This window comes from Buceros rhinoceros, unplaced genomic scaffold, assembly GCF_000710305.1.
Source record: "Buceros rhinoceros silvestris isolate BGI_N320 unplaced genomic scaffold, ASM71030v1 scaffold20376, whole genome shotgun sequence".
Taxonomy (NCBI): Eukaryota; Metazoa; Chordata; class Aves; order Bucerotiformes; family Bucerotidae; genus Buceros; species Buceros rhinoceros.
In genome coordinates, this window is record NW_010419539.1 from 1 (window position 1) to 12,321 (window position 12,321).

Genomic DNA, 12,321 nt, shown 5'->3' on the forward strand with positions numbered 1-12,321 from the left:
CCTTCTCAAACCGCGACAAACGTTCAGGTTGCCAAACATGTCCTTGAAGGGCTAGGAGCTGAAGATACATACTTTCCCAATTGAAAAAAAGCAAGTAAAAAAAGACAGCTACTTCTCTCTACACTGACTGTGAGACCTCCCAGAGAAAAGCATGACCTTCTTTCCAATGAAGAGGTACATCCAATTCTCATATGAGAAAAAAAGCTTGCTAATTAGTTACTGTGCACAGAAATGTTTCTACATATATCTTGTATAATCAAAAACAATATTAAAAAATATAAAACCAAAAAACCCTATAGTTACTTCAGGCGGTGGTTCTTGGTCATTCTTCCAAGATGCATCTGAACCTTTTTCCCTAAAAGACAAAAAAACCCACAAATTAAACAATTGAGATGAAGATGGTATAAGGAGGCTATGAAGCATCTCTTGATTGAGTCATGTAGTTACAACACATTCCAGGTTAGAAATAATTTGCAAGAACTGTATTGTAGCAAATAAGGTAACTCTTTCTTCAAGGTTTCAGATCTCCTACACCAGGAGCTGCCTGTTTTAAAACAGGCATTTTTTTTTATAATGTTGCTTAAGTGAGTAGTAATTTATGTAGTGTAGTCCTAAATCGACACATATGACATTTGAAAAAACTTATTTTGAGCGAAGACTGAACATTTCACACAGATAATACTAAGGTTCAATAAAAATTCTCTCAATACATCCCTTTGAACCTACATTTCTTTGAACTTGAATTGAGGTAGTTCACCGCAGCTTTCTTATGCTGACTAACTGCTAATACAGCCATAAGCCGCCTTATTATTCTGTTTCCAGAAAGCATCTTTCCAGTTGAAAAGGCCAATGAACTAGTCTAGTAGGACACGGGCTTTAAGTAGAACTACATCGAAGTGAATTCAGAACCAAAAAACCCTCTAAGCCTGGCTTACAATTCTTAAATTCTTACAATTATTAAAACAGCGTTAGCTAGATAATAATGTTTCATCTTCTATTTTGTTGTAAATATAAATTTAAAAAGCAAGGCAAAGGACAATTTAAGGGAGCAAAAACTCATTTGTCTTGCCCAACAAGCATCAAAATTAATTTGAAGTGGTATCACTTATTTCACCCACCAAGAATGTCACAAAAAAAAAAAAAAGACATTTCTTTGATTAGCAACAAGTTTGTAGAACAAATTTAAATTTTGCTGCTAGAAGTCTGTGCAAGGTTTTTCCACACTGCTCCAAACTAACTATGTTTTGGTCTGAAATGTCAAAACACGGTCCTTACCTATGCAGACAAACTATATAAAATAACACAATACTGAAAATTCTTACTTGCAAAATGGAACCAAATAGTTAGAAACATAATGAGTTCGGTGTGAAATGTCTTCAACCAATACTCTTAATAACCAAGAGGTTTTTTATGTATCAAGCAGCAAGAGCTATATCAAAGAACATAACCATCAGCTATGGGTAGCCCGGACTTAAGAAGCCCTTAGTCAAAGGCTGCTCATGAAAATGCTGGCAAGTCATCTGGACGTACTTTGTGCCTCAGACTCTAACCATAAAACTGAAGCTCAGTCTCTACATACCTCTACAAAAAAACCCCATAAACACACACCACCTTTACAATCATTACCAAAACATATTGGCATGCAAGCTACTTGAAAGTTCAATTAGAAGAAAATGTTACAGGGAGAAAAGGAAGGTAAGAGCTCTGAGTAATTTCTCAGCTGCAGAAAACTACCCATGCAAAGACAAAAAGTAACACTTTTTTTTTTTAATTATGAAACAACTTCTTTATTTCTTCTTCTCATCTTGTTACTTTGGGACAATACACACCTGCCAGAAATAACAAAGCACGCAAGAAACCCCAAGACCTGTGGCCATTAAGAATATGTAGTATTACTGACTGCAAAACTTAAACTGTCTGAAGAACTTAAAAGGTTTATCTCACTCTCTTAAAGCAGCATTCCCCAGTTGTGCAAAACGCAAAACACTTTTCATGCTCCAAGGGACTTAATAATCTTTTGCAAAGAATGAGATAGTAATTCTCTCCTGAATTCAGATACTGTAAGACCTGAAAGTCTAACAAAAGGTGACTCAAATTAATCATGAAAATACACGAGCTTCTTTGGAATTACTTTGTGCTTCAGGCAATACAAAACAAATCTATTTTTAGCAACAAATTATTTTGCATTCAAGAAGTTTTACACTACACTTTCATTTATTTTGCTATAAAGTGTAAGGCTTATTCATAGCACTGCAACTTTGTACAATGCAAGTAATTGCTTTCCAGATTTCAGAAAAAGCTTCAAACTGAAGGTTTCTTTCAAATCTCAATTCTGATTCCTTTTCTTTTCGAAGTACCATCACAGTTTGAGTAGCATTTCTAAAACTTTAAGCCTATAATACTCCACAGGCTTGTCGGTAAACAATCAAGCCAACAACAAGCAGAAAAATCGAGATAATTGGAAATACAATTTGCCATCTCTAAGGTCCAAAAGCTTTCTTGTGAAGCACTGAGCAAAGCTGAACTTTTCTACTACCCATGCCATCTTGGGTTTTTATAAAGACATTACAGCACAGGTCAGAAACCAAAATTCTTTATCCTTTTTCAGTGACACTTACTTAGTGAAACAGCAGCTTCAACATATAGTACCAATTGCCTCACAAATGCTTAAGAAGTTTTACTGACAAAACTTTGACATAAAATAGTATTTCAGTGGAATGTAACTTAAGTCACATTATTCAGAAATTATGGTTTATGCCAGATTATACAGGTGTTCACATCGCTCCTTTTAACGCACGGCAAGATTCAATGTCTGATGTACTGCTCAGCTGCACTGCTAAGTCATGAAAGCGTGGAGTTTATCTACTGTTCAATATTGTACCATATATGATAGTAAAGTGCTGCCAGTTGTACCATATATGATAGCAAAGTGCTGCCAAAAGACAAACAGTTCCCAAAACTCCTTGCAAAGCATGTAGCAAACTAAAACACCAGTCTCACATCTCAGATGCTGGGTAGAGCACACATTGATGTACCAAGCAGATGATTCAAGTCTGTACAGTTACGGTGCTAAGCAACCGTAAAGTTTAATGGCACAAATCAAAGACCAGTTGGCATCAAAATGCTGCAGAACAACAAGCAGCAAGTGAAAAAGTGCTCTATTTCGGTCTTTACTGAAAAGAAAAAAAAAGCTTACTGCTTCTACAGAAATGGGAAATAAAGACTCCTGCAGGCCTGGTCCCACATGCATGACTACAGAAAACAATTATTCAGTATGAATATTGGCAGAGTTCAACTAACGCAGATGCCAATATTATTGGCTACAGTAAGAAAAAAATTTGCAAGTGAAATAGGAAACAATTCTAATAAATACAGACTAAGTTGTATGACAAAGGATTTTTTTTAGCCTATAGTTATTTCAGACAATTATATATCAATAATTGGAACACTGTCTAGCAGTCATTTATTATGCTTTATTTCTGATTTTGTATCTTTGAGAACACTTCATTTCAAATAGCAACAATTCCTATTCATACATGCTACTTTCTTGACGCAGACTGAGATACACAGACACTAGAAATTTCTGAACATCATACAAATTGCCACTGAAATCCCTCCCCTCTCCCAAATTTACAGCAGGTAATTTTCATATATTTTACTCTCCAACTGTACAATACACTTATTGATAACTAAACTTCAGTTCTGGCCTTGTAACATGAAATAAAATAGTAAATAAAACCAAGCTTGTTCAGAATTCGAACAAGTTTCTTGTAAATTATGAAACTAAATAAGAATCTGAAGTACGATAAAATCCAGAAAGTTCAGCTTGCAAACCCATTGCATGTGTATATGTTAGAGTGTGGGGGAGGGAAGCATCACTGAATTTTTTTCTGGTTATGATATTTTAGGTAACACACCAACATGAAAAGAAATATATTAAATTGAGTAAGAAGCTAGTAAACTTTAGTCTTAGAACACTTCAGAAGCTTGTAGTTTACAGCTACTCTGTACTGTTCTGAAAGACAAAACAGTACAACCTTGTTATTACAACACAGTTGAGAACATTTGGGAAAAAGAAGGTTTTAGTGTCAAGCTTAGTCCTACAGTTTCTCACTCAAGGCTAAACTTTAATCCAGTATTTTCAGCTATACTAAAAAATATATTAAAACAAGATTAAAAGAAGACTCACTGTTTTAGTTTCTCTGCAAATATATAGTGGGTGAAGTCCTCCACTGATGGAGCAAAATAGACGCTATCTTGCACATTAATACCTTTTGTTTTGATGTGCTCAGAATTGTTAAATCTTAACACATAAAAGGGATGTAAAACAGGACCAAATATCTCAAATATCTGAAACACAAACAAAATTAAAATGTTTAAACACAACTAAGAGTAGGTAGCTAATTTCATTGTAGACAACCATGAAGCTTTAAGATGCTTGTATTTAAGAAGTTTGATATATTTTCAAAATGCAGCATCAAAAAGTTTCTTTCATGCTTTAGTTTTATTATCACATTGTTTGACAGAATTTCCCCAGCTACTGTTTAAGTTAAAATGTGGAAAAGTTCTTATATGTCAATGTTGCCTTTGCCTGCCCAACTACTCTGCTTCCACTGTCTGCTTCCTCTACTCCAGCAGTCTTTCCTTTTGTAAAATACCTATTCTCTCTCCATTACGCTTTCAAATCTCTTACATCTGGAACAATCTCATTATTTGTTTCTCAAAGTTCATCTTTACAAGATGCCTTTATATCAGTTCCCCAGTTCCATGGAGAGCAGAGGATTCTGACACATTGTACTGAACATCTGCAATTTCAGGCCGATGTTCTTTTTGTTTCATTCACATCTAGCCTTCAAAAGTACTGCAGTAGTAACCATTCTGGATGATGGCTTTCCTTCCCCAGAAAACAAATAAAATTCAGTGCAAAACCCCTCTCAGCAAACATTCTTCATTATAAGCACACACTAGCCTTAAACTGAACAGCCGAGTTGAGACATGTTATTCAAGACATCATACATTTGAGAGCAACTTCTCTCTCTCTCTCTCCACAAGCAATCTCATAAAACAACAGAAACTTAAGACACACTGTGATTCTGTAAGGATGCAATGAATCCCAGGTTATGAATTCTTGAGTTTAAAAAAAAAAAAAAAGATTACTATAGTAAGAATCGAAACCATAAAGAAAAACTATGTATCAAGGAAACTATCTTTAATTTAGTTGACTTCAACACTACTTGTTGGAACATAAAAAATACTTTGAATTTTATATTAGAATAACAGAATTCTATGCTTTACACCCACCTTTCCTGCTGCTTGCCGATCTTCTTTAAAAATTATGCTTTCCTCATTTACTGGAGGTAGGCCTCTCAGTGATTCAATTATTACTAAAATAAAAAAAAAATATTAGAGCTTTGTTTCAACAGCAGCATGTAGTAATGGCAGAGAAATGTAACAAACCGCAACATTATTTGTCCAGTAAAGTTCATAGGGCTTCACCTGAAATTTCTTGCATGCACACAAAACTACTACCCCTACTCCAATGATGAGTGGTAAGATTTACATTCGTTTACGGAATTATTGTTCTCTGTGGTGGAGAAGGAAAGGAGACCAGATGATAGGTACAACAGAAGTCTCAGATATGTGTGAGATACCTTTTGTATTTATCCAGGACGTTTCTTAATTAAGTGCATAGCAACAATAACCTGAGGTTTTTGAGCGCAGATGCAGGTGTATTTTTGCCTTCTTAGTATTTGAAATTAAATTCTCCTCAGGAAAAAAGTTACAGAGATGGCTATTCATTATAGCTTCTCCCAATAAGTCATAAGAATCAGATGAGAACATAAAACCATCTGGCAGTCCAGTCACAATAGCAACTGGTGGTGTCATTTATGTATGTAGAAAGAAAATTTGAAATGTATTTCTTTAAGTAATATTAGTCATATAAGTTTCATACTACATTTGGGCTTAATTCATGATAGTATGAGTGGTCACAGCTGGCAAGTCATTCTAGAAGCTCAAAATATGAAACCTTAACACTTAGTAGACTTAAACGTTTATAACGCTCACAGAAGCATGTTCTTCCCCCATTAAATACAATTTGATATACATGTTACTTCAATTTTTAGATTTTCCAGAGTCAGAGGTATAAAGAGCTTATTCTTTACTGAAATCTTTGGAGTAGCACCAGGTCTTCCTTTACATTCCTCAGGAATTATGCTTAAAACTGTCAATATAGAGGCCTAGCAGCATCACACTCAAAAATTCCGATTCTGAGGGTAATCTTTTCTAACTCTGGAACAACAGAAAGTTCAATTAAGCATTCTCAGTGCCTCTCCATCAGCAAATAAAGTCACTCAAGCACTTAGTGTCACTCAGACTTCAACATAAACTAACAAGATTAATACTATTAAACTTACATAAAAGGAGTTAAAGCAGTAAACATCTCCATCAAGCTCAAACTTAGCTACTATTCCAGCCTGCAAACACCTTGTGACATGCCAAGCAAGTCTGCGACAATGCTAAAGGCTTAATAGTTCACTGAATTTCAAAAGAATTAGGAAAATCAGTTTATTTTGTAGCTACCTATAAGATAAAATATCCAGTGAAATAACCTAATATGTCGCTTAACCTTCAGGAGAAACATACCTTAGCAAAACCACCCAACCAAACAGAAACAACCCACCAACAACAAACCCAAAACAAAACACAACAATAAAAACAAACAAACACACACACCAGAAACTCTCAGAGAATGTTCTCAACTAATTATGCATAGCCCCCAGTCTTCTAGTAGACTAAGGAAAATGTTCTGAAAACATAAGTCATGCCAGTCCCAAGAAACCCAGGAGAAACATTATCATCTACAGCCTATTTGACTTAGAGCCCCCCCTACCCCAACGCACACAAAATCCTTAGCTTCTACTACTCTTCCAGGGCCCAAAGCACAGCCCCAGGGCAGGTTTCTCACACACACCAAAGCTATTTACTTCCCAAGGTACAACCTACACAGTGAATTTTGCTCTTCTCTTTAAGTACCTTGAAGTCAAACACAGAAAAAGTTCTGTTACTTTCTAATACACTGAGCAAAGTTCATATATCAGTTACATAAAGTAGGATGCAGAGTGACGCTTTCACCTATCAGTAAACTGACAGGATTTGCAAAGGTTATACTCACCAAGGAGGATTAGAAAAACTGAACTCTTTAAAAGCAGCTTTGTTTAAACATTCACACATTAGATAAAGATAATAACAAACTATGATTCAACTGTTTCTCTTTTCTTTTCAAACTATCATTTTAGCTAAAAAACTTCTTGAAGTCCCTATTATTATCAATAAGCAAGAAAGGGAAAAGCAGAATGAAAGGACAATGACCAGATTACTACCTTCCACAGACTCAAGCCAGCTTCCTGCATGTTAGTGAAACTAAACTTAACTCCGATCCAATACCACCACCAAAAATACTGTAAAGGAATTGCCTGTATAACGAAGTCTTTTACAATAGAAGAAAACTTAATCACAAAGGCTATTTGCTTTGATTATTTTGTAACCCACTCAACATAAATACTTTAACTTCAAAATTAAATTTAATTTGTAATTTTCATAAGCAAATTGCTTTGAAAGCAGTTCAAACAGAATAGAACACATATAATAAGCTTAAATACAAACACACTATTGATGTTTTATTAATACCAGCTCTGGAAAAACCTTGATTTCATATATCAAAAAATTAGGTCCCATGTAGATCTGCAAAGATCCCTATATGCGTATCACCTACAGTTAAGCTTACATCCATCATAAATCTCAGTCCCATTAAATTTACCCTGCAGTATCGACAAATCATGTTAGTCATGCTGTACTATGACTGCTGATACTAGCAGCTTACTACTTGCCAGAAGTGGGATGAGTGCGGGGAAAAAAAAAACCCAAACAAAAAGTGCCCTCATATACTGACAAGCAAGCGCTTAGGACTGCGCTGCACCTGTGCTTTCAGTTATACCCCTCCTGTACCTTCAGAGAATTCAAACATGGCATGTAAAAGCAGCAGACTTTTTTAAACACTGCAAATATTAAGATCATAATACATGGTGAAAAAGGTTTTTCAGTGAAAAAAATCAGAACATGGAAGTGGCATGGACACACAGGCATAACAGCCATAATATCTTACTCATTACATAATTAAGCCAGCTAAAAGGCAATTCAACACATTTGTTGGTGCGAGTTCTCATTCAGCAACCCACTACCCGCTGAAATAGAACACTGCAATACCGACACTTCGAGGGAACAATTAAGTACAGAATTAATGAAGAGATATATAGAAATTATTTTAATTAATAACAAAGCAAACATATGTTGCCTACCTAGCTGTTCAATGATGCTAGAAACTGTCCCAAAGAGCTTCAGTTCAACATCATCAGGCAGAATTATTGATAAGTCTTCAACAGGAGGCAGCTCCTGAAAATATCAACCCAATGTTCAGAATATGATCTCATCACAGTAAGACATTCATCATTTTGTCACTGCATAAATTTGACAATAAGAAAAACCTCCTAGCATTTTGAAGATTTAATTAAAAAAAAATCTAGGTCAATTTGTGTCTTTCAGAATAATTTTAAATTAACTCATCTTGGGGGACTGTCACTTCTGAAGACAGCTTTTCTATCAAGATGCTACTCTACATATTTCCATTGCAACTAAATTAGAAACCAATTTTATTCAACTGAAGAAAACCAACAACTGGTAGACATTTTGTTCATTGTTTGAACTTTCAAGTTGAATAAATTAAGCTCAATGTACAAAACAATAATTAGATACCAGTAATCAAAAAAAATCAGACAACTTGTAACCACATTTAATGCATGACAAAAGAAAAATGTATACACAGCAAGAGAGACAATTGTATGAAATACACCAGCTAAGTATCACCTGATTTGACAACATGATGTCTGTCCATTCATGCTATGACTTAAGACACTACAGAAGATACAAAGATCACAAAAACCTATACAATGAAAATACTCTTTAGCTAAGTTTTATTTGGCACAAGAGGATAATCAGAGATAAACCTTTCTAAAACAAATGGCAAACTTCAGGTATACAAATGAGTACTGCATAAATATTAAAATTTTTCCTCAAATATAAGCATCAAAATCTGCTATTAAAGGCTGATCAACACCGAGCTCATCATCTACCTCCAATTTACTCACATAAACCGAGATTTCTCTGTGTATACTACACTGCTTCGCATTGAATATGGACTATAACGTAAGGGCCACTAGAGTATGAATTATCTTAAAATTCAACATCTTCTGAATTTGGAGAGCCCAAATCTCAGCACTGAACTGCTGTTTTAAAGGCCATCACCAGAAACAAAACCCATCTCCAATAGAAGAATCTTATCTTGCCTTACCAAAACCTCACCCAATAATTTTCACTTAAGTGCTTGGATTCTAGATAGCAACTCACAGACCAAAGAGAGGCAAAGACTTTCCTAGATCACATCGTACAGGATTAAAGTCAAGATATGAATTCAGATAGGAACACCACATCCTTCTACAGGACAGTAAGTATTCCAACATTAAAACAACTTCACTGCTACAACTTAACTGAGTCACAGATGCCAGAGCTATTCAAAGGCCAAGAAGGAAGAAAGCTTAAACTCTGATCACAAATCTCAAACTGGTAAACTGTACCATCTATCATACTATATACAATACCTGCCAATCCTATACTTCAAAACAGAAGGTTTCTAAAATAGTTCCACTAAAACATGCAGGTTTTTTCCCCCCAAGCACATAATCTTTTATCTTTGACCCGTGTTTTAGCCAGTTAGCTATTATTGGGGACTTTTGTGTAACAAACTAATAATTATGTTTCATTTTTAACTGATACATTCTCATTTTTAAACTGTATTCACTCAAATTTAAGTAAGAATCTACAACATTTTAACACAGAATGGCTTAGTACAAGATACAGTAAATAATGTAGTTGCCAGAACTTCTTTTCTTAGTAACTAGCACTGGCAAAAATCTGTAGCTCTGCTGAATCAATGAAATTAATCCGGTCAGTACTTAAAAGGAAGATGACGTTTCAGGAACACTTGGACTTGTAGCTACTAAGCTAATGAGACAAAAAAGCAGATCAACAAAGTATTTTCAGACTAACATGAATTGTATTTAAATAAATAACTGAGATAAATCTTCTAAGTACATCTATTTGAGCAAGGATTTTTGTTCAAAAGTCCAGTGCTGTACAAAATTAAGTTGTTGTAAAAGCACTTCCAATAGTTCTACAATTAATCATACTTCAAAACAAAGTGCATGTAAGCAGGAATTGCTCTGATGTTTTACTCCTTCAGAACACAACATTATACGTGTTTCTCAATCTTTGATTAATTTCAGCAGTAAAAGAATATCTTAAGAGCTTTTCTTCACTCCAAGTGACTCTAGAGCACCAGCTTAAAAATTAACAATATATTTCCACCTCCTGTTGTTGCTACTACTAACACGTCAATGCCTCAGCCTTTCCAGACAGTCAACTAGCACAAACTCTTAGAGACCACTGAAGCAAAGGTAAATATAGCCAAATGTATCTGCTCTTCAGAGGTTTCTTCTCTACCTTTCTAATACTTGCACTCTTCACCAGACCTGTTTCTCATTCCAGAATGCATTTTTTTATGAAGGAGAGATACGTACATAATAATAGATAATACTGTTAAGCAAATTGACATTAGTGTTACATCATCCTTTTATTTGCAACCCATTACAAATGGTGCATAGCTAATCATGTTAGTAGATTATTACTAAAACTCATTCCTTTAAATCTCTTAATTTTGAGGTAATGAGGAATAATGGCAGCAATACTTGATGAGTGTATGACTTATGAGAACCAAAACCAAAAGACGGTATCTTGATGAAAATTAGAGTCCTGATCTGCAATACATAAAACAGTGCTATTACAAAAATTGCAGAATTAAACAAATACAAACCAATTCAATAACCACTCTAATAATTTTGCTTAAGTGCATAGAGGTAATGCAACCAGAACCCCTGGGAGGTTCTTAATACAACATTCGGCATTTTTACTTCTAGGCTAAACATATTTGAGATATGACTGTAAGACCTTAAAGTCTCTCACATAAAGAAAGGATGATGAAAGCCTGCAATATACATACAAGAAGAAATGTACTGAAATATTCAGAATCTTATCGAAAAGTGTATTTGTTTCCATTAACTACAACTGTAATTTTATACGAATTAACATAAAATGAGCTGTGCACTTTAGAGCAGTCTTGACATATTGAAAAGCAAGGTATTTTAACTTATTAACTGTGCTATACCTGAACTAGCATAAAAACATAAATTTCACTACTACATATTGCAATAACCCCCAAAATTAAGTTAAAATATTTTGTTGGCTTACTAGAAAGATGTTTAAAAGATAACACATTGTACTCACATCAATAGGCAACTCATCTTTTGTTTTAACACAGTAAGATCTGTTATCTTTCTCATTTGGATGATCATCTTCATCGGATGCTGTTGAAGGAGAACATGAAGAGGAGGATGTAGTCGATGAACTATCTGACTCTGTATCACTGAATAAAAGAAACATAGGAGTTAGAATACAGACTTTACAGATAAAAAAGAGTGGCTAAATTATACACTCAGCTATCAGGTATGTTTAACTGTATACACTGGTATACAGAAGAACAGCAAAAAAATCTCAGAAGAGTAGTAGCTTCAGCGGGTCAGAGCAGATGCTAACAACTGAACTGCCCTAATATGTATTCACACAGATTAGTAATTTAATATTCCTCAATGGCCTATGCGTAAGAGATGTTTATTGTCTTAGACTATTAATATTTCAAGTAAAGAGCACAGTCCGAAAACAGTCCTTATGCACGTCAAACTGTTCCTTTTAGCAAAAGCCTAAGTTCCTCAAGAGTTATTGGGGAAAACAAACATGGAGTCATTGAACCCGGCAACTGAAAAAGAAGTTACAAACCTTACACAAAAGTAAGAAACCTCACACTGAAACAAGCAAACTTTTATAAAATTGCCTCTATCTTTTCTTAACTGATCTCAGTGTTGACAAAGCAGCATTTAGAAACAAAGTGATAAATAAAATACAAAAACCACTCCCTTCTAGATTCTTTGATATTATATTCTCTTCTTCACAAGCAAACAGATGGATTTCAATTCTCTGTTGCTGCATTTTTTTTTCCAACAAATACTGCTAGGAAAGACAACAAACAAGGGCGCCTCCCCAAATAAATCTTTTGAAAAAGCCAAACATGGACTTCCTGGGGGGGGGGGGGGGGGG

The 12,321-nt window shown here is 34.8% G+C and overlaps 1 protein-coding gene across 1 annotated transcript in view; it reads right to left on the minus strand.

Moving 5' to 3' along the window:
- Positions 1 to 303: 303 nt before the first annotated feature.
- Positions 304 to 12,321, minus strand: part of NAF1 (nuclear assembly factor 1 ribonucleoprotein) — a gene marked incomplete at both ends in the record, with an annotated part of 13,673 nt that continues 1,655 nt past the window's right edge. The window contains 5 exons of the mRNA XM_010138988.1: positions 304 to 355; positions 4,190 to 4,350; positions 5,302 to 5,384; positions 8,358 to 8,451; positions 11,455 to 11,593. Of these exons, the coding sequence (XP_010137290.1) occupies positions 304 to 355; positions 4,190 to 4,350; positions 5,302 to 5,384; positions 8,358 to 8,451; positions 11,455 to 11,593 (529 nt within the window). The remainder of the gene's footprint in view (positions 356 to 4,189; positions 4,351 to 5,301; positions 5,385 to 8,357; positions 8,452 to 11,454; positions 11,594 to 12,321) is intronic.